Below are 24,068 nucleotides of genomic sequence, written 5' to 3'. Positions count from 1 at the left end.
GTTGGGATGCGGTGTGGTGTGGGAAGGTTGTGTTTAGGGTCAAGACTTTTTGTATGTGGACACAAGTGGCAGTTAGTTTAGAAAAGGTTTTGGTGTCAATCTAAGCCTGCTGCATTGTACCAATTTATATACGTTGATATTGAGGAAATGAATTCTCTCTTGCATGTTGTAGATTTAATTTGAATGATAGTTAATAATTGAGAATATTAATGAATTCTATTTCTGCTTTTGTGTAAATCTAAATATCTCATATCCATCAAAAATGGGCCACTATGTAGCTGCATCACCTAATAAAGCAGTTAGTTAGAATGAAAAAGGAGCCTCTGAAAACCAAAACGTAGCTAAGAAAATCTCAAAAGTAGCCCTGTGGGGGGAAAAAAAAGTGTTATCTTGTGCCTTGCCTTTAACCAACACAGATGATGTAGTCTTTAATCACATTGTTATTTGGAGGATTGCACTGTGCACAAAGGAATGGCATATTTCTAATTGAATTTTGCCAGTAATAGCGACTTTATGTCCATGAACGGCTGATTAGGTCTCAGTTTAACTTGTCATCTGAACATCAAAATTCAATAAGCACTCTCTCTGCATTATATTGAAATGCAGCCTGGATTATATTTTCAAACCTTGGTAATGGGACTTGAGTCTAACATTATAACATGAAGGGGACAGTGCCATCAAAGAGTCAAACTGTCACTTAGTGATACTGGACAAGCTATGTTTTCTTCTAAGTGCATTGTGTTATCTAGCTAATCAACAGACAATTGGTTTTATTCTCCCTAGAGATGCTCATTGATGTTGCTATTAGAATTAGGAAGTTTATTTTGTGCATCATTGGATAATATTTGCATACAGATGTTTTTCATTAAATCTGAAACGAAGGAAACATTTGTTTTGGCTCATGACTATTAGTTAAATTCCTTAATTCCCTCTTCACCCACTAATCCTCTAACTTTCCCCTTTTTCTACCACCAGCTTTCAGAGCTCTCAATGGTTCACATTCTTCACCCATAAACATTCATCCACACTAACACAAATCACTTTGAAACATCCCAATTATGAATTAATCCAATGACCCCCAACTGTTTGATTCCATCTGGAGTCATGTGTTCAGAATGACCAGAAACGCTTTAAACATTCCTCCTTCTGTACATTAATTATCTGGAATGCATAAAGAAAACTGATTACTTCTCACCCACATTGAACTCTTCTGGTTTTGAAAGGTAACCATTCCAAGTTATAGCTTCACACTGAACAAGTTAAAAGGCTTTATGTTTGCATTACAAACCATGGTGAATTACGATGTCTGTTAAAGCAAAACGTGGTCAGTGATCAAGCTGCCTGAGAAATTCTGTTCTCCTTTCCCTATATTTGGCTATTACCACCACAATAGATTGGCACAAGCTAAAAACTGTTACTAGCTAAACAGACTTGTTATTATATGTATTAAGCAACAGTTCCTTTTCCCTTTCCCAAACGCAGCATGACACTCTCAGAACTGGATTCTTAGGGGCATGAACTATGATGAGGAATCAGTTGATCAGCATTCAACTCAGCTTTCATTTAGCTGAAGGCCAATTCTAACTTTCCAATTCCTAACAGTGTTTTGGATCTCTATCAGAATATGGTCTATACATAAATAAATTATTCTTGTGCATTGTAAACCAGAGAACAACACAAAGTTAGGACTTTATAAAGGAACAAGCAATATTCCTTTAAAATGAATGATAATATCTTATCGAGTACAAGTCCCTGAATTTAAGTGAAGTTTAGTTTACAAGAGATGTTTGTTTTAAATTATTAGTATGCGCGCATACTGGTGTTTGAATTAAGACAGAGACACACACTGCATGCTACTTTGAAAGCTTACTGAAAATGTTTAATTTGACCTTTTGCAGTTTCTTTGAAAAACTAAGCAAGCTTTAAGGTTGTGTAAACAATGTACAATGTCTGTCAAGGGACTCCACTATTTAGTTCAGAACAAATAATTTAACCAAACTCCAGAGTTCTTCTACAATAATCATCTTCATTCCTCAGTGGCATTTACTTTAAGTCGACATTTGCCAAGGTACAATTTGTTAACGTCACAGCAATGGTAAAATCAACATCAATATCAAATAAATCTGGGAATGGACGAATTGTTATCTTATCACTTATCTTGAGCCACATACAAGGTAGTCATAGAGATGTACAACTTGGAAACAGACCCTTCAGTCCAACTCGTCCATACCTCTTATCAGGTATCCTAAATAATCTAGTCTTACTTGCTAGCATTTGGCCCATATTCCACTAAACCCTTCCTATTCATATATCCATCCAGGTGCCTTTTAAATGTCGTAATTGTATCAGCATTCATCAAATGTTGTCCCTTCGGGCCCCTTTAAATCTTTCTCCTCTCACCGTAAACCTATGCCAGCCAGTTTTGGTACCACTACCCTGAGGAAAAGACCTTGGCTATCCACCCTAGCCATGCCCCACATGATTTTATACACCTCTAAGGTCAACCTTCAGCCTCTGATGCTCCAGGGAAAACAGCCCAGCTTATGAATTATGGTCCACCAGTTTCCACTCAAATGATATCACAAACATTTGTCTCATTAACAGGTTAAAATTATTACCAAGCTTTTCATGGTCCATTCTACACTGCACCAACAATATTCAAGTTGGTCCATTTGTTTTGCCCCTTTTGAAAACAAATCAACTTTACATCAGCATGTCACAGCTAAATGGATACAACTCTGACAACCAGATGTCTTAAACTTCAAATCGTACAGGGTAATCAATCAGAATCTCTAGATACAAATGGTAATGTATAGATTACATAAATTAGTGCTTATATGTACTTTGGAAAAGTATGACAGCAGTAGACAAAAGTAGAATGTATACCTCATGCAGTGACACTAAGACTACAAGTTACATGGATTCACCAATGTAATAGCAATGGTAAGGTGCAGCTGGCAGAATAATCACTTTCTCCACTAACTTTTGTATCTTTGTTTTAGAAGAAACATTTGCATCTTTGTAGTATAATCCACAACCTCAGGATATCCCAATGCAAAATGAAGTACTTTGAGTGCAGTCACTGCTGTAATGCAGGGAAGCCTCACAAACAGAAATTATGATAAAACAAAATCGGTGATCTGGTCATTAAGTATTGGTTGAGGAATAAGTATTATCGAGGACTTCAAAAAGTGTGCCCCTGCTCTTTTTCAAATGATGCCATGAAATCCTTTACAAATCAGATCAAGGAAGTACTGTATCAATGTATGGGATTGTTTTTGTCAAATACACATGCAACTGAGAGAAGGAAGCCAAAGGCCAACAAACACTAAAACAGAGTGCCATAGCATAGTGGTTGCAGTCACAATCTGGGAAAGGAATTGTGTTCAGTTATTGAAAAAGGGTAGAATTAAATCCAATCCTGACATGCTAATTGGGACACATTCGGAGAAGGAACCAACTACCAAAGCAATTAAAAAAACTAAATTAGCACAGGGTGACTTCAGAATATCAATAAGTTTTCAATGTCCAGACAAAGTAGACAGCCCAGTTTGAAAATGTTGCTCACGTATATCTTGAGCAGTAGGGCAGCACAGGTCTAAAAATTATACTGGGACATTCTAATGGATTGGTTAGCATCCCAGGTTGTGTTTCTGCTCTTACCAGTAGCAACATACACAAATTCAAGTGCACGGAACAGAAGCAAAAGGTTATATTTATATAGCACCTTTAACAGAATAATAGGTCCCAAGATACCTCACTGGAGTATTGTCAGATACCACTTGGTGCTAATATCTATTAGATATTATTATTACAGGTGATCAAAAGCTTTGTGAAAAACAAGCATTTTAAAAAGCATTTTTAAAGGAGGTGTCAGAGTTGGGGAGATTTAGGGAGTGGATTTCAGAGCTTGGAGATTGGACAGTTGAAGCTATGATTATACGATTTACCTAGGATTATAGGTAAAACAGGATGAGGACAAAGGTTTCACTTGAGAAATATAAGCAAAGACCTGAAAATGAAGAGTTCTCCCATTCAGATATATCTAACCACCTTGCAATGATATTCAATAATATACTCCCAATGAATCCTCAGATTCACTTTACATCATTCCCCAATCGTAGTAGCCAGCCACTTGCATCTCACTTGATCTCTCTCTCTCACATCCAGGAGAAAACAATCCATACAACAGAGTACAACAGAGTGTTACAAGGGGACATAAATTTAAGGTGAAGGGTGGAAGGTATAGGGGAGATGTCAGGGGTGGGTTCTTCACCCAGAGAGTGGTGGGGGCATGGAATGCGCTGCCCGTGGGAGTGGTAGAGTCAGATTCATTGGCGACCTTTAAGCGGCATTTGGATAGGTACATGGATGGGTGCTTAATCTAGGATAGAATTTCGGCACAACATCGTGGGCCGAAGGGCCTGTTCTGTGCTGTATTGTTCTATGTTCTATGTTCTATATAAGACAGAAAAGACCACTACAAAGTGATGCTGGTGAACAACTTTCAGCTCCTCACCCCCTTCACCTAGAGGGTCCTGACTAGACCCAACCCCGTTGATTAATATCAAAGGGTGCCCTTGAGTTACTGTGCAATGATATCCCAAAAGGAGGCTGTCGCCACTCCAACTTGAAGACATGGCCATTTGGTTGAAGCAGTTACCATGAAGCTGTTGATGTAGTGTGGTGAGGTGCAGCAACATGTTCATGTCAATTGATTAGCACTGACAAGCATGGCGAATTGCTGGGTTTGTGTCTGCATTACTTGAATGCATTTCTGCATTGCCTTTAGGCACAAGGTGTCCTTGCAGCAGTACTGCAATGAGAGTTGCTATCAGCTTCAAAGTGTGCAGAAACAGATTTTAAAGGGACTGGAGATGTGCCACGATAGTGCAGACAGGCTGGCATTATCTAATGCCATGGGATGTCGATGTGTAAAGCATGTGACTGTTGCCCTAGAGTATGCCCAAAATGTTGGTAATGTTACAGAGTCATAGAGATTAACAGCACAGAAACTGACCCTTTGATCCAACTCATCCAGACTGACCAGATATCCCAACCCAATCTAGTTCCACCTGCCAGTACCTGGCCCATTTCCCCCAAAACCAATCCATGTCTTTTAAATGTTGCAATTGTACTTGCCTCCACCACTTCCTCTGGCAGCCCACTCCACACATGCACCTCTGCGTGAAAAAGTTGCCCCTTTAGGATATCCAAGATATTGGTCCAATACAGTATCAGGAATTCTCAGCATGTAGTTTCTACCTGACATGGTAGAATAGGAACCTACAGGGAAGATTCAGTGCTAATGAAGGTGATAACAAGCAATAATACCTGCCAATAGACATCTCGCTGCTCATGAGTGAGAATCTTGTCTTGATATCCAGAACTCTGCTGGAAAATGCAGCTTGTTGTTCCAGAGGCTGAGAAAGGTCTTGCTGGATTTCTCATAGAATTCTTGCGGATTTCTCAATAGCCCACATTATTCAGGACATATGAAATTCTGCTCTGAGAAACATTGGTAACAACTATTAATGATGGAGTGAAGTCAGAGGGTCAGGTGATTCTAATGCAGTTGGATAATAAACTTGGGTGGGCTGGTCAGAATACTTGAAGGAGAAGCTGAATGGACTAGATTGTGATCAAAGAACCTGGCTTAAAACTCAATGCTTCTTTTGGTCAAAGTTAGCTCTAATTTGCTGTCCATGGATTCACAATGGATTTCATAATGCACAAATTCAGATTCTTGAGGATGATGAGGAGGATGAGGATGGTGAGGATGAGGATGAGGATGAGGATGAGGATGAGGATGAGGATGAGGATGAGGATGAGGATGAGGATGAGGATGAGGATGAGGATGAGGATGAGGATGAGGATGAGGATGAGGATGAGGATGATGATGATGATAACTGCTAAACATTAGTTAGGATCAGCCTATACAAATCTACATCTGGATTAGATAAAGCAAGGTCATTTACAATATTTCATTGTAATTGTTTTGTTTGAACAGGAACCCCAGTTTTAGCCAAAAATGAAAAGCATAATTCATTTAAAATGCTCTCTATTATTTTGAACTCAAGTCAGAGGATACGGTCACTTGCAGAGATTGAGGATTTTGTGTGCCAAACAATTCACAACAGATCATTAGCTTCCTTAAAACATTAAATACTAAATTTCTTTACCTTCACTAAAGAAAAGCAATAAGTACAGTGTATGCATAGAAAAATGAGAGAAATTAAGATCACCCTCCTTTACAGCAAGGGAAGGTTAAGGGAGGTCCACAGAAAGTTAATTTCTATGAATGTCACTTATCATACTCTCAATCTATGGAGTAATAGCAAGCACATACTAGTGTTTATTCAATATTCAATAAGACCATAACAAGGTCCATCATGTATCAAAAAGGTTTATATATAATTATGCTAGTTACATCATACAGGTCTCACACTTAAATTTCTGACACAACTTTATCACGTGAACGACCTTGTATCAAAATTGCCGACTCTCAAGCAGTGACTAACACCTGGGCAGATTGCTAGGAAAACAGACAGTTTATTTCTGCATGACATCTACCATCTTTGCCCCACCTCAGTCCTTCTGCTACGAAAACCCTCAATCCTGTTTTTCTTCCCATTTCAATATTCTCAAGGTCAGTGTATAATTTTGCACCCTCTATAACATTAACTGCATTCAAAACTCATTGCAACTTGCATCCAGCCCTGTGTACCTGTGCCTGGGGATCTAAGTGAAACTAGGAGTAAACAATGACTCTACTTTAGAAGGTCAGTTTAGAGTCCACATACCTCAACATTCCGGTAAATACCTGCACTCCTCTAAAGATAAAAATCACACAACACCAAGTTATAGTCCAACAGGTGAGAGTGAGAGGCGGGGGGGGGAGAAAGAGGGGAGCGAGAGAGATAGGGGGGGGGGGGGGGGGGGGAGAGAGAGAGAGAGAGAGAGAGAGAGAGAGAGAGAGAGAGAGAGACAGAGACAGAGAGGGGGTGAGAGAGAGACAGAGAGGGGGTGAGAGAGAGACAGAGAGGGGGTGAGAGAGAGAGAGAGGGGGGTTAGAGAGAGAGAGGGGGGTTAGAGAGAGAGAGGGGGGTTAGAGAGAGAGAGGGGGGTTAGAGAGAGAGAGGGGGGTTAGAGAGAGAGAGGGGGGTTAGAGAGAGAGAGGGGGGTTAGAGAGAGAGAGGGGGGTTAGAGAGAGAGAGGGGGGTTAGAGAGAGAGAGGGGGGTTAGAGAGAGAGAGGGGGGTTAGAGAGAGAGAGGGGGGTTAGAGAGAGAGAGGGGGGTTAGAGAGAGAGAGGGGGGTTAGAGAGAGAGAGGGGGGTTAGAGAGAGAGAGGGGGGTTAGAGAGAGAGAGGGGGGTTAGAGAGAGAGAGGGGGGTTAGAGAGAGAGAGGGGGGTTAGAGAGAGAGAGGGGGGTTAGAGAGAGAGAGGGGGGTTAGAGAGAGAGAGGGGGGTTAGAGAGAGAGAGGGGGGTTAGAGAGAGAGAGGGGGGTTAGAGAGAGAGAGGGGGGTTAGAGAGAGAGAGGGGGGTTAGAGAGAGAGAGGGGGGTTAGAGAGAGAGAGGGGGGTTAGAGAGAGAGAGGGGGGTTAGAGAGAGAGAGGGGGGTTAGAGAGAGAGAGGGGGGTTAGAGAGAGAGAGGGGGGTTAGAGAGAGAGAGGGGGGTTAGAGAGAGAGAGGGGGGTTAGAGAGAGAGAGGGGGGTTAGAGAGAGAGAGGGGGGTTAGAGAGAGAGAGGGGGGTTAGAGAGAGAGAGGGGGGTTAGAGAGAGAGAGGGGGGTTAGAGAGAGAGGGGGGTTAGAGAGAGAGGGGGGTTAGAGAGAGAGGGGGGTTAGAGAGAGAGGGGGGTTAGAGAGAGAGGGGGGTTAGAGAGAGAGGGGGGTTAGAGAGAGAGGGGGGTAGAGAGAGAGGGGGGGTTAGAGAGAAAGAAAGAAAGAGAGAGAGAGAAAGAGAGAGAGAAAAAGAGTAGAGAGAAGAGAGAGAGAGTAGAGAGAGAGAGAGAGAGAGAGAGAGAGAGAGAGAGAGAGTAGAGAGTGGGGGTAGAGAGAAAGAGAGAGAGAGAGAGAGAGAGAGAGAGAGAGGGAGAGGGAGAGAGAGAGAGAGTTTCCACGAGTTTACTGTGAGAGGGGGAAAAAGTTTAAAGGAGCATGTGAAGAAACCTTTTTTTTCCCTAAACAAAAAAAGTGTAGTAGATGCCTGGAATACACTGCGAGGGGAGGTGGCGGAAGCAGCTGCAATATCAAAGTTTAAGAGGGTCTTAAACAGATAAACACATCAACAGATAGAGAACAGAGGGATACAGATCATGTGCAGGCAGATGGAATTAGTTTAGAATAGCATCGTGATTGGCACACACATGGTAGGCTGAAGGGCCTGTTTCTGTGTTATCCTGTTCAATGCACTATGTTGTCAAATTTATTTTTGCTAATGCTCATGTGATATGCGATGAGAGATTTTACTGCATTAAAACATGCTACACAAATGGAAGTTGTTTGCGTGAACATGATCTGCCCTGTTAATCATGATGCTACTGTAGTCAGCTACTGGTAAAGTTAAATTCAGTACAATTCTCACATAGGAACGAGGTTAGCTGTACTTTATCCAGCTGCAATGGAACTTTAAATCAGGATACTGGCAAGAAAATCATCAGGCACAATAGATTTGAAGCACCCATGATCCAATGTCTACTTCAAGCACGGACCTCCTCTTCAAAAGAAAATCACTGGCCTCTGTTTTTGTATGAAAACAAACTCAGTACTAAACTGTACATCGGACAAACTGAAAATTGATGAATCAAAACAAAAGAAAAAAGGTATTATCTTTCATAACCTTAGGATGCCCCATATACTTTGCAGCCAATTTATATAGTTAGTAAGGTCCCTCAATCAGTAATATGACAACAACCAGATAATCTGTTTTAGATGTTGGTTGACAAGTAAAAGATTGCTCAAAAGACTGAGGAGAACCTCCTTAGCCTCATATCATAGTGTTATGTGGTCAGACAACAACTCGGACCGTACAGCACAGGGAGTGTTGACCTTGATTACAAGCCAAAGTTCTTGGAGGGAAGTCATGACATTCTGAGTTGGAAACAAGAGCATCAGCATGGAGATACCTATTACATGCCCATTAAATGGCCAGTGGTCACCCCTCTCATTTGTTGAAAATAATCCCTTATATCAATCAGAGGTGTTTTAAGTAATAGGGCTGTACAAAGGAGTGTGTTCAAAAAATGGTTGTGTTGGAGACCAGTTAAAATACTGAGTGCTATACTGATAAAGATGAGACTTCAGGTCAAACATGCCAATCTGTTTCAGGAGGAATTGATGTCAACAGTTTCTCTAGCTCTGGGGCAATTGTTCCAGCCAGAATCTTACAGCCATTGTTCAAATAAGATCATTAGCGCAGATATCACAGTTCTGTCCTTTTCTGGTTTGAAGGGAGCTGGTAATGGAACTGTTGCAAAAAAAAGGGAGCAGCTAATAAAACTAGCTTGGAACACAATTGCAATCTGCAGATAGCCTGTCTAATCGATCATTTTAGAGTGCAATTTCACAGCTTTCTGGTTTACCAGTTAGTTTCCCACTTAATGTATTTGATATTTTCTTTTCAGGTCTGCGTTAGAAAAGACAGAAATTGCTTGCTGTTACCACTACAGCGGAGGCAAATGGAGAATGCATATTTGTTCGAGGAATCATTGAGGATTAGTCAGAACAAGCGATATCTTGGGTCAATGGTTAGAAGTTGTGAACTGCAATACAACTGATGTAGAGCACAGAACAGTTTTGTAATGGCCATTTGAGTTAGAAACTAATGTGGCCCCAGATGCTCCTGTTAATATGCAGGGACAACACAGAAGGTCATTTGGCTTACAGTGCCTGTGTCAGCTCTTGGGCTGGAGCTATCTGATTAGTCTCTTCATTGTCAAACTATCCCCCTAGCTCTCAACACTTCACTTATCCAGAGTTCTGCACTGGTTTTCTTTTCAAGCATAAAACCAACTGCCTTCTAAACGTTTGCTTGAATCTTCTTTCACCACCCCTTCAGGCAGTGCATTCCATTCCAGAACTCATTGCAGAAGGAAATCTACAATTTCTCTTTGTTCTCGAAACATTTCTTGAATCTATACTTCCTGGTGACTTACTGCTCTCCCATTGAAAACAGCTTGACCTCATCTGCTTTATCAGAAGTTCTTACAATTTTGTCATTTCAAATCTAAAGTAGGAGTCACTATATATGATGCACAGCAATCAAATGCAAGTTGCCTCAAAATAGACAGCACTCAACTCAGAAAAAAAAAGGGTCTGTGCAAAGGAGAGAAAGAATAGCAATGCACTTGTTCAATGCATTGCATTTTTTGAGATTTGCTGGGCACTTGTACTGGGCTAGATTTACACTCCAGTCCATGTTGCGCAGGAGTATAGCGTCAGTGCACTTAAGATATGAGAGGGACTAAGCAACATCACTGTTGTTCCACTGTTGCGCTATTTGAAACAGCAAAAAAAATAGAAAACAACAGGTACTGAACTAAATGTAACAGCCAGAAGGAGCACACCTTTTAGTATTAAGTCAACGACCAGCATTTTTACTGGTGGTTGTGTTGTATGAAATATTACACACTCTTCTTTACAATAGCATTGGAGTTTTTTTTGGTACAAATCAAATTGGCTGGAAAGTATGACAATCATACAACAACTGAGACATCAAAATGTCTGGATCTAAAATCTTAATCTGCACATAATTTCCTGCATGATACACTCTGCATGTGATTTCAGAAACAGTTAGTATTGTTCATGGCCAATGGCCACATCATGAATGGGGACATGTGCTATATCATCACAAGGTCTGATCAGATGAGATTTATTTTAGTGACTAACAAAGAGGAACACTGGAACAGAAGATGACCATTCAGCCCAATGGCCTTGCTTCAGCATTAATCAGATTACAGTTGATCTATGACATTTACTAATCTTTGCTCTGCATTTAGATCCACACCAAACTGAAAACAAAATCTTCCAGCATAGTGTCTTTTGGGGGATAAAATTTCAGATTTCCACTTCCTTTTGTTTGGAAAAATGTTTCTTGATTACACACTGAACAGCGTAGTTCCAATGTCACAGTATTATGCCCTTATTCTGGGTTCTCCCACCATAGCAATACACCACCACCCATACTATCAAGTGTTTTAAATCATCTTAAAAATCTCCATCAGATAACTCTTCAGTCAGGAAGTATTACAATACCTACTTAAGTTAAACACAACGGTAAGGCATGGCAAAAATGCTTATACTGGACTCAAGTGTAATAACATTGGTCAAATCAGTCATTAAAATAAATAGGCCACCAGACCTTTTGTATGGTGGTGTTCCAAGATCAGGGAGACGGCAGATTTTTTTGTTTTGTCCCAAAGGCCAGACCTATTAGAAACCTCTTTACATGTTTGGGCACAAACCACGGATTGCTTGATGCAATCTTTGATTATTGCTCCTAAAATCAAAGTTAAATGACACAGGAAAATCACCAGCTACAAAGCAAATCCTACTCAGAGTTTTCAATTACATATTTAAACATGGGTTTCACATCAACCCAAAACTTTGCTCTGGTTCACTATCACTCTAGAATACAATGAAAATGGGTGTGGGGAGGATTTAAACAAATGAAGGGGGATTCATTCAAGGGGAAAAAGGGAAATGGAAAGGCTAGGCTAAGGGAGTTCGCCCAGTTTTTTAAGCCATAGTGAATCAGCAGGGAAGTCAGGGGGTATGACAATTAAATATTAAGAGGAAATGTAAATGAAGCAAGCAAGCAAACTTAGTTTTGAGGACTGAGACAAGATAATCTATAGTTCCTAAAATGTGGGTGTCAACTGGCAAGAAGCTTCAACGTTGCAAAGGCTCATCACAGTACTGCCTGAAGGAGTAATAAACTGGCATTTTTTGCAGACCCTTAAAATAAATTTTCCTTTGGAGATTGCCTTATGGTTTAGGAAGTGGTGATTGGGCCAACAATTTAATACAAAAATTGATAAAGACACATTTTACATGCTGCAAATTAAGGATAACATGGCCAATGTAAAATTACATATTAGCTAGATAGAGCACTAGACTAGTGTAGAGCAAATTTTTTTTATTCATTAATGGGATGAGGACGTCGCTGGCTAGGCAACACACTACATGCAACTGAGATAACAACACAGCTGTAAAGTACACGTTTGCAAGTCTTCCTCCAGAATGGGTAGCAGCAACACTTCAAAGTAACATGGGATGTCTATCTTGAGGAACCAAGGTATCATTCTCTCTAGCTGGATTGTCTTTCTAGACCACTTTTGGGAAACAAATTACTTAGAATTTACAACACAGAAACAGATCATTCAGCCCAACTATTCAATGTTGGTGTGTGCGTGTTCAGGCCAAGTACCCTTCTATCATGTCAACATCCATTCTCCCTCAAACATTATCTAGCTTTCCCTTAACTGCAACTAGTAAGTTCCACATTCTAATCACTGATTGAATAAGTTTAAGGTAGAGACTGATAATATTTCTGATTGCCAATGGCATACAGGGTTATGGGGATGGGATTGGTAAAAGGAACAGAAGTGCTTGATCAGCTGTGGTCACACTGAATGGCAAAATGGACTCAACTAAAAGAACTGATTGGTCTATTCCTGTTCCTATGACTACTTAATCTTTATGATTCCTAGTTGTGGTTCAGCCCAAGAAGCAACACAGCCTCTTCACAAATCACATTACCCATTGATTATTTTAAACACTTTTCACAGCTTTCTCTAGAATTAAATAGCCCAAGGCTACATGTTACAAACTCCCCTGATACCTACAGGAATGAAGAATTTAGTTATTATTTGCATCTTCTGCAGTACCTCCATCTCTTTTTTTTTTAATAATATGGAAGCCAGAGCAGCACTCTTAAATGTGGTAATTCAGATGAAATGTAGATGGGAGTGGGAAGGCACATGAACTAAGATGACCATTGAACGTATTATTCTGGATGGAGGAAGCTTGGCTGTTCTTGCAAAAGGTGTTGAAAGGTTTTGCAAGAACAGTTTCCCCCAGCAGTTGCCAGCTGCAAATTACAAAAATGTTCCAGAATTCTTCCATCGTCACAAGAGAACTTGCAAGAAATTCTGAACCAGAATTCTCAGGAAAAGCAGTTGAAATTTAAAATTTATCCTTCCAATTTATGGCACATTCCACAGAAATCTAGGATGAGTTTTCAGTGTCAAAGGTTTAGCTCCATACCTTGCATTTAAAATGGAAAAATAGAGAAATTTTAATTATTTTTCAATGGTGTCATCTGAAGCATTTTGACATCAAACCCTGATACCCACTTATGGCAGAATGTTAGAAAAATAAATAGTTTCCCTCACAAATTAAATATTCACTCACCTCCCAAGTGCACTTGGGCTACAATGTGAACTGTCGACAGAATGCTCTACATTATATTTTCTTACAAAGTACAAGATTCATCAAACAAAAATGAACTAAGTTTGTAATATGATATATGTAGTGTCTAAGCATCAGTTTTACATGCATTCCATTGTTGAAATTTAGGGAATGTGAACGCTTCCTGCAAAAACTCTATTTCCAACTAAGAATTAATAGGCAACTATAACATTGTAACAGCAACAATCTGCATTTTTGGATAGGCATATGGAGGATAGTGGGCTAGTGTATGTTAGGTGGGCTTGGATCGGCGCAACATCGAGGGCCAAAGGGCCTGTACTGCGCTGTATTTTTCTATGTTCTAATATCGTTAATATGACAAAATGTCCGAATTCGCAACTCAAGTGTTACCAATTAAAATGTGACGTCAAGCCACATAAGGAGACATCAGGATAGTTGATTGAAAGCATGGTCAGAGGTAGTTTATGAGGAGGATTCTATTGAAGAGAGCCAAAGTTTTAGGAAGTTTAGTGCACAATAATGGTGAAGGCACAGTTGACAATGATAGTGATGAAAGTAGTGCAAGAGGCCAGAATTGGAGGAACACAGATTTGGGGAGGTTATAGGATGTAAATGTTGCAGACATAAACGGATGACAGTGAAGGCATTTGAAAATACGAATGAGATTTTCGAAACAAAAAGTACTGTGGATGTTGGAAAGCAGAAACAAAAATAAAGCAATGGAGAAATTCAGCAGGTACTGCAACATGGTAAGACAGGTAGATAACGAACTCTAATATGACTGTTTTGGAATTGAAGAGATTTTTAGATAGAGACTTTTCTTGTGTAGGTGTAAATCTAGTTTAACAGTAGAAATGATGGGTGAATGCAACTTGGATTAAACAGAGTAAAGGTAGGTTAGCAAACATTTATTGAGAGAGTTAAAAATCACACGACAACAGATTACAGTGCAACAGGTTTATTTGGAAGCACTAGCTTTTGGAGCGCTGCTCATTCACCAGGTGTTTGTGGAGTATAAGTCTGTAGGATCTTATACTCCATAACCACCTGATGAAGGAGCATCGCCTCAAAAGCTTCCAAATAAACCTGTTGAACTATAACCTGGTGTTATGTGCTTTTTAAACTTTATACAACCCAGTCCAACACCAGCACCTCCAAATCATTTACAGAGTGCAGAGCAACCAGGCTTGTAGTTGAAAGGTCAAGTCAAGAAAAAAACAAAAGACACAATGAGGGTTTCAACTTCAGCTAAACTGAGATAGGGACAGAAAACAGCAACATTATGGAGGTGGAAGCTAGTGGATAAGAATTAATTGGAGGAATTCCAAATAACTTGCACTAGCCTGTATTGCAACAGAGTACCACAGCTGCAGTGACACCATTTATGAATTTAGAGAAGCCGCTTTCCACAAGAAATGTTTTCTTCCAAGCACAACAATCTATAACTTGTATGGAACATTCTTGCAAATGATCAACTATGGTAACTCTCTCGTCTCAATGGAAGAGAATCACAGGTTCCTATTTGACTCTACAGATTAGAGTATAAACCAGACTGACCTTCCAGCACAGTACTGAGGGGGTTCTGCACTCCAGGTGATGGGAGCTCTTCAGAAAAAAAAACATGCAACCTCCTCAGGCGATGCATCAATGACAACATTATTCTTATATAAATCAGGGGAGTCATTCCCAGTGCCTTGGCTAAGATTTACCTTTCAAGCAGATTCACCAAACAGATTACCTTATCATTGCTTATCCCAGCCTTACAGCACAGGGAAGACCTTACAGAATGGAGATAAGGAGAAACAACATCAGCCAGAGAGTGGCAAATCTATGGAAGTCATTGCCACAGAAGACTGGAGGAGGCCAGGTCATTAACTATATTTATTTAAGACTGAGATAGATAGGTTCTCAAGTATCAAGAGTTATGGGGAGAAAGTGAGAGAATGGGGTTGAGAAATTTATCAGCCTTGATTGAATGGTGGAGCAGACTCGATGGGCTAAATGGCCTAACCTCTGCTCTTATGTCTTAATGTGGGAACTTGACAGGCAAAAACTGCTTGCAGTGTTTCTTACATTACAACAGTAGTTGAATTACAAAAGTTTGATTCGCCTCAAGGTTGAGAAAGGTGATATCTAAACACATTCCTTTTTCTCTAAGGAACATCCTATTTACATTCAGATTGTTACTAAGTGCTCCCCTTCCAGTTAATAAGAACACAGGAAACCATTTCACTCATCTAATCTGGGCAGGTATTTCAAAAGAGCTGTTTATTTAGTCCCATGTTCTTTTCACAAACATTTCCCGTTGAAGGATCTATCCAACATTCTTTGACAAGTTATTAAATCTGCTTCCACCACTTTTTCAACAGTGAATTCCAGACCATGACAACTTTGAGTGAAGAAAAAAAAATTAATTACTTTGATGCTTTTGGCAACAGCTTTAAACCTGCCTCAACTGGTTCCTGCCAGTGAAAAGTAGTTTTTGCTTAATTACTCCATTACATTTAACTAATCTATTCCAAGTAATCCCAGCATGTCCACATTACTGAGTCTTCATCCTTAGTCCCATTCCAAAAAAAAGGCTTGACTTATTGCAATCAACAGTCTGTAATAAGAAAATAATTTGTATTTACTGAGTGCTTTTCACACCCTTAGGATATCTACAGGAAGTTATTTCTTGTTATTACTCATTTGATTCTTTACCCAACTATCTAAGAATGATGAGAAATCTCTATCCCAGTTGAGCAGAATGAGAATTCAGCCAGCCTATTTTAGCTGACTTACATGGTTTCATCCACATTGGCCTGTTTCAACAGCACACATCGAGAATGGATTACATACCGTGCCCACCAACGGATAAATAAAGCCCGCTCCAATACTGGCACGCACATCCCGAATTGGTAAAACAAATCCAGTGGGAACTCCCTTGCACTCAGGTTGATGTGATAGTGACAGATGGGTTTTCGCCATGCAAATTGGCAGCTCTCCAAAACCCTACATCAGGAAGAGAAAGAATGGTCACTAAGCACACCAGCAGAGGCAGGTGTTAACTACACAGAACAACATTTAGGACTGCCTAATCTGGATCTGTGCAAAAAGCAGAATCTTCACAAGATAGTAAATGACAGGAAAGATCAACACTTGCAATGTTTTACAATAGTGGTCAGTTATTTGTACTTTTTTTAAAAAAGAAAAATGCATTTGTTATCAATTATGGAGCATTGACTAAGGCTCAACTCCACAAAAATATATTTCAAAACAAAATTATTACTAGTGACAGAACATTAAAATAAAACAGGCCACCTGGCCCAACTGATCTATACCTTTGATATGCTCCAAACAAAATCAACTCCCACATTGCTTCTTATAACCCGAACTGCATATCCTCATATTGTTTTCTCCTTAATACATTTATATCCTTAGACGCATCTACACTATTATTGTCAATTGTCTCACATGGTAACAAGTTAACAAGTTATTTATCTTGAATTCTTGACAAGATTTTGTAATGATTATTTTACTTTAATGACCCCTAGCTTTGGTCCTAATATCACATTTTGCTTTAAAACTCATTGTGAACACTTCAAAGGAACGTCACAGAATAAACAATGATGAAAAGGCTTCACCATTTCTTGGAGCTAATATATAACTCTTCCAAAGATGATTTGTGAAAATATGGCAAGCTCTGTTATCCTTGTAGACCTCAAAATATTTCCCCCCCTATGCAAGTTTAGGGATGAAGATACATTTTCTTTCCCTTTGCTTCAGCTCTCCCACATGCTCGCTCTCCCTCTACTGTACAAATAGTGTCAAGGCCTTTAACTGCGACTCTCACTTCCTCTATACTGTACCTCAGCACTCCTCTGGTACTCCTTCCATAACTCCTGTTCCCCTCTTAACATATCAAAAATCTTACATTTATTTGATTCTATTTCTTCCTAATCATTTCTCTTAACTTTCTCATTTACTCTATTCACATTTCTCTGAGGTTCCTTACAATAATCTTTTGCTTCTAGGTGAGAAACTTTATGTTCAACTTCCAATAATTCCACTTAGTACGAATAAATATCCAGGATGTAAGTTTGCTCGCTGAGCTGGAAGGTTCGTTTTCAGATGTTTCATCACCATACAAAGTAACATCATTACTGATGTTATGTCTTGCTTTCTATTTGTGTGTTGAGGTTTCCTTGGGCTGGTTATGTTATGATCTGTGTTGGTGATGTTGTTTTCTGTTCTTTTTCTCAGAGGATGGTAGATGGGGTCCAAATCAATGTGTTTGTTGATAGAGTTTAAAGTTGGAATGCCATGCTTCTAGGAATCCTCATGAGTGTCTCAGTTTGGCTTTTCCTAGGATGGATGTGTTGTGCCAGTCAAAGTGGTGTTGTTCCTCATCTGTAAGTAAGGATAGCGATTGTGGGTCATGTCTTTTTGTGGCGAGTTGATGTTCATGTATCCTGGTGGCTAGTTTTTTGCCTGTCTGTCCAATGTAGTGTTTATTACAGTTCTTGCAACGTATTTTATAAATGATGTCCATTTTGCTTGCTGTCTGTATAGGGTCTTTTAAGTTAGTGAGCTGCTGATTTAGTGTGTTGGTGGGTTTGTGGGCTACCATGATGCCAAGAGGTCTGAGTAGTCTGGCAGCCATTTCAGAGATGTCTTTGATGCAGGGGAGTGTGGCTGGGGTTTCTGGGTGCTTTTTGTCTGCTTGTTTGGGTTTCTTGCTGAGAAATCTGCGGCTGTGTTCATTGGATATCAGTTCTTTTGAATACGCTGTGTAGGTGATTATCCTCTGCGCTTTGTAATTCCTCTGTGCTGCAGTGTGTCGTGACTTGTTGACATAACGTCCTAATGAAGTAATGCATTAGAACATTATTTCAATGAGCCACCACACATTGCAGCACAGAGGAATTACGAAGAGCAGAGGATAATCACTTACACAGTGCATTCAAAAAGAATGGGTACCCAATAAACACACAGTCTGTTGATTTCACAGCAACAAACCCAAACAAGCAAACAAAAAGCGCCCAGAAGCCCTATCCACTCTCCCCTACGAGGAAAAGTGAGGATTGTAGATGCTGGAGATCAGTTGAGATTGCAGTGCTGGAATAGCACAGCAGGTCAGGCAGCATCCAAGGAGCAGGAGAATCAATGTTTCAGGCATGAGCTCTTCATCAGGAATGAGGCTGGTGGGTCCGGGCTGAGAGACAAATGGGAGGGGGTGGGGTTTGGGGGAAGGTAACTAGAAGCAATAGGTGGATGAAGGTGAGGGAGATGGTGATAGGTCAGAGGGGGGGAAGTGATGGAAGGCTTCAAGAGGGCGGTGCCAAGTTGGAGGCTTGGGACTGGGATTAGCTCCCATCCCTGCCATGTTTTCACCATTCCCCCAGACTTTCGCTGCACGGAGGACAAATGCTTAGTCCTCAGTAAAAGGCCTCACCTTTATCCCTCTAAAGTCCCAGATTAATGAGTTTGACATGTGCTGCAACCTTGAACATTTCTCCTGCTGCCTCTGCTCCCACTTTTTCAACCAAGATATCCGCCCACCCTCCGAGAACCCCTCCTCTCAGCTCCAACACTCCCCATCCACCTGGACACCCTGTGCTGGCCTGCTACCTACCTCTTCATTTCAAACTGCTGCCATTACATCAATGCCTCAACCTCTCCAACTGCTTCACTCATTCCAACCTCCCGCCTTCACAACGTGCAGACCTCTACACCAATCCCAAACTCACCATTAAATCCGCAGACAAGGTGGAGGAGCTAACAGTAGTCGTGTGACACACTGACCTCTACACTGAAGCCAGGCACCAACTTGCAGACACATCCTCCTACTGCCCCCTTGATCACAACCTCACTTCTCAGCACCAAGCCATCATCTCCCAGACCATCCACAACCTCATCACCTCTGGGGATTTCCCATCCACAGCCTCCAAACTCATTGTCAGTGAACCCCGCAATGCCCGATTCTGCCTCCCTAAGATTCACAAACCTGACTGCCCCGGTCGATCCATCGTCTCAGTCTGTCCCTGTCCCACCGAACTCATCTCTTCCTATCTCGACACTATCCTGTCATCCTTAGTCCAGAAACTCCCCACCTAAATTCGTGACACCACCCATGCTCTTCATCTCTTCCAAGATTTTCGTTTCCCCAGGCCCCAACACCTCATCTTCACCATGGACATCCAGTCCCTGTACACACCAATCTGCCACGATGAAGGTCTCCAAGCCCTCTGTTTCTTTCTCTCACATCATCCCAACCAGTACCCTTCCACTGACACCTTAATCTGCCTGGCTGAGCTGGTCCTCACTCTCAATAACTTCTCCTTTCAATCTTCCCACTTCCTCCAAACCAAAGGGGTAGCCATAGGACCCAGCTATGCCTGCCTATCAGATATGTGGAACAGACCATCTTCTGCAGTTACACTGGCACCATCCCCCCCACTTGCATCTCCACTACATTGATGACTGTATCGGCGCTCCCATGAGGTTGAATAGTTAGTCAACTTTACCAACACCTTTCACCCCAACCTCAAATTTATCTGGACCATCTTGCAAATCTCTTTCCCCTTCTTGGACCTCTCCATCAGTCTCTGGTGACCAACTAACCACAGACAGCTACGACAAGCCCAGCTACTCCCACAGATACCTAACCTACACCTCTTCCCACCCTAACTCCTGTAAAAAGCCATCCCTTATTCCCAGATACTCCGCCTCCGCCACATCTGTTCCCAGGATGATCAATTCCACCTCAAAGTCCCAGATGGCCGCCTCCTTCCACGATCACAACTTCCCTACCCACATGGTTGACAATGCCCTCCATCACATCTCCTCCACTTCACGCACCACCGCCCTTGAACCCCACCCCTCCCAACACAACAAGGACAAAAGCCCTCACCAAGCTCTGACCTTCCACCCCACCAAACTCCACATACAATACATCTTCCTCTGCTACTTCCACCACCTCCAAACAGACCCTACTACCAGAGATTATATTAACCTCCCAACCCCTATCAGTGTTCCAAAAAGACCATTCCCTCTGCAACCCCGTCAGGTCCACATGCCCCACCAACCTACACCCTACTCTGGTATCTTTCCCTGCCACCGCAGGAAGTGCAAAACCTGCACTGACACCACTCCCCTTACCTCCATCCAAGGCCCCAAGGGATCCTTCCACATCTGTTGGAAATTTACCTGTACCTCTACCAATATCATATTCCAATCCCAAGCCTCCAACTCGGCACCGCTCTCTGAACCTGTCCATCATTTCCCCCCCACCGACTTATCACCTTCTCCCTCACCTTCATCCACCTATCGCTTTCTCGCCTACCTTCCCCAAAACCCCATGCCCTCCCATTTATCTCTCAGCCCCGACCCACTCTCCCATACATCAAAGGGCCTCAGAAATGACTGCCGGATTACTCAGACCTCTTGGCATCATGGTAGCCCACAACCTAGCCACAAAATTACATGACCCACGATCACTGGTATGCTTACATACGGATGAGGAAGGAACCACTTTGACTGGGACAACACATCTATCCTAGGACAAGCCAAATACAGACACGCACGAGAATTCCTAGAAGTATGGCATTCCAACCGGAACTTTATCAACAAATACACTGATTTGGACCCCATCTACCACCCTGAGAAAAAGAACAGGAAATGACATCACCACAGGATATGACAGTCAACCCAAGGAAACCTAAACACACAAATAGAAGGCAGGACATAAACACCAGCGCTTCATGGAGGCTCACTGATGATGTTACCTAACATGATGATGAAACATCTGAAAACAAACCTTCCAGCTCAGCGAGTAAAATTGCATCCAGAACCTCAACCTGATCTACAAATCTTCTCAAAACTCGCTATGAATAAGCATTACACCTTGTCTGTGCAGGCAGCTTTTTGTTAAATAATTCTCACCTGACTGATGTACAGGTCCACTTTGGATTGGGCTTGAGGTGACAGCTCTATATCCTTGGCCCCATAAACCTTTTGTGCTATTGTACGAATCTTTTCTACAATAGGCATCTACAAAATGAATGGAATAAATTGTTAAGTGATTTATTTTCAAAGAATGAGTAAAAGTATTATGAGTTAAGCAGTATAATTTATCAAGAACCACAATCCATTTGTTTCTCTGCTGGTCTTAGCATAAAATTAAAAGATTTAGTTTTCCTCACCCATCATTATACTGAAACAGAAGTCTTGCAGTGATAGTACCTTTTACAATCTCAGGAAATCTGAAAGCACTTTACAGCCAATAAAGTACACTTCAAATGTTGTCATGGTTATAATGTAGAAAATATGGCAGCTAATGTACACACAGCAAGCCATTACAAATGACGACATAGTTTGTTTCAGGTTCTTGACTGAGGGACAAATTTTGGCTAGTATACCTGGGGAATTGCTCAGTCTTCTTCAAGTACCACCATTATGTTTTGCAAGAGTATCCCAGATTGGGCAAAAGTAAGATGTGGATTAGATTTATTACACGAGAAGCAAAATAGGGGAAATGAAACATTCAACACAATTCAATTCGAGATTTGTTGTAGAGAAAAACAAGCTTGTTTAAGTGTAGTGTGTGAACGGAGCCCATCTGCGCTCAACCTTGCAAGACCAGTATCCATCTCAGCATAACGGTAGAAGAGTATTGCAATATTCAACCTGATTGTGAAGATTGGAAATTTGTTTGTCGGAACTAGGAAGTGAGGAGTAGGCAGTTAGGCCCTTCGAGCCTGACTCCATCATTTTCAACTCCTTTGTTGATCAAAAAATCTGTCCAGTTCAGCTTTGACAATATTTAATCAGGCTGTCCTCACAGGTCTCTGGGAAACATGAATTTCAAAGGCTAAGGATCCTTAGACAAAAATATCTTCATCTGCCTTAATTGGGAGTCTACTTATTTTTAAACTCCGCTGCCTTGTTCTAAAGTCCTCACAAACAGCTTCCTAGCATGAATTCTTTTGATTCTCAGAACTTTGTATTTCAATACATCATAAGATTCTTCTAAAGTCCAATGAGTAGGGGTCGAACCTGCAAAACCTTTCCTCATAATATGATCCCTTCTTTCCAGGAATCAGCAAAGTAAACCAATACAATCATAATTATACACATTACTCTTCGATTCGATCTCATTAAAGGTCCTGTAAAGCTGTAGCAACAGTTCCTTGTTTTTTTAATCAATTCCCAATAAAGGCCATTTGCTTTCTCAATCACCAGCTTTTTATGGCACAAGTTCCAGGATATCCTGCTCCCTCTGTATCACAGATTTCTGCAATCTTTCTCCATTTAAATAATATTAAGGTTTTATATTCTTCCTGCAAAAGTTCACAAGTTCATATTTTTCACATATACATCTGCAATTGTTTTGCCCAATGACTTAATTTATTTCTCTGCACTCTTTGCAAACTATCATGGCACATATGGTAGACCAGCCAATCACAAGTCCCACCCTAAAACAGGGCACTTCCTATTTTCACACAGTTGGTCATTCAAATCATCAACAGATTCTACTTGTCAGATCTTGGTAGCAGAGTCATGTGAAACCCAAAATGAACAAGGTAGACCAGGTAATAGAAAATATGAACTTTGCGCATTTCTTTGGATAGGTAAGACACTCTCTTTGGCTAATGGTTCCAGAACACCTTTGTGGAAAGTCAAGTGTCAGTTAGAATTGTTGCAAGTGGAGGTAAGTGTGTGTAAAAAGTACATAAACAATAATTATCAAGCCAAGTGGAATGGTCAACAAACCAATAAAAAAATCAAATCAATAGCACCTGTCAAAAGTGTCAAGACAACATGTCAAAAGGTCCCATCAAATGAGTGCATCAAAAGAATGCTGTCGAGGTATGTAAAAGTACTGTTTTATAACTCTTTTTAAAAAAATTGTCTGGTGTTTTTTAAAGAAAATCATACAGTTTCCTATTTCACTCATTTGAAATATGACTAGGGGTTTCTATTAATGGATTATTGCTGCATGAATGTTTTCACATGCTCCATTAACAGAGTCGGGTGCCTGTCAATTAAATCACAGTTTGACTGGCAATCACACGTGGTTGTAAAGTCTTTGGAAGAGGAATTTTGAATTGCAATGTTTGTTTCAATAAAGGACGGTTCACTTTAATGAACCGTTAGTTCTTAGAAGGCTTTACGTAGACAAATAAAAATATTAATTTTTAAAAATGCAGTGGTGTCTACAAACGCACTTAAAATTTTACTACATTCTTGAGCTCTGATCATTGTGGATGCTGGGTGAGTTGGCATGATAGGTGCAAAGGTAAGGTGGTGTTGGGGACATGGATTAGCAAAAGATGGCACAAATTTTTATAGGGACAATAAAGGACCGAAAGCATAGTTGGTCCTGCTGGATAGATAATGTTGAGTAGATGTAGGCATGCGGTGGCATGGATGATAATGGGGAATGTGTGCATGCGTGTTGGATTGTGTTTTGAGGGGGTGAGAGCGCTGGAGACCAACCAATAGGCCCCTTGCTCAGTTCACATCCACATGGCATCCCTCTCATTATTTCTGGGATCATTTTCCTACAACTTGTAAAACAGTTCCCCTCCTCTATATCGTCCATCCTGCCGCTGGGCAGTCATTTTTAAAAATTACACCTGCAAGCTGAGC

At 40.9% G+C, this 24,068-nt stretch overlaps 1 protein-coding gene across 1 annotated transcript in view; it reads right to left on the bottom strand.

The window, feature by feature from the left end:
- The window catches only part of mthfd1l (methylenetetrahydrofolate dehydrogenase (NADP+ dependent) 1 like), a 171,826-nt gene that overhangs the window by 20,142 nt on the left and 127,616 nt on the right, over positions 1–24,068 (bottom strand). Inside the window, exons 25-26 of the mRNA XM_072581340.1 lie at positions 21,360–21,467; positions 16,275–16,427 (exon numbers count right to left, since the gene is read on the bottom strand). Coding sequence (XP_072437441.1) covers positions 16,275–16,427; positions 21,360–21,467 — 261 coding nt within the window. The remainder of the gene's footprint in view (positions 1–16,274; positions 16,428–21,359; positions 21,468–24,068) is intronic.

Source organism: Chiloscyllium punctatum, chromosome 11 (assembly GCF_047496795.1).
Source record: "Chiloscyllium punctatum isolate Juve2018m chromosome 11, sChiPun1.3, whole genome shotgun sequence".
In the NCBI taxonomy this organism is placed as follows: domain Eukaryota; kingdom Metazoa; phylum Chordata; class Chondrichthyes; order Orectolobiformes; family Hemiscylliidae; genus Chiloscyllium; species Chiloscyllium punctatum.
Note: the sequence above shows the minus strand (reverse complement) of the source record. Positions and strands in the feature narration are given on the sequence as shown.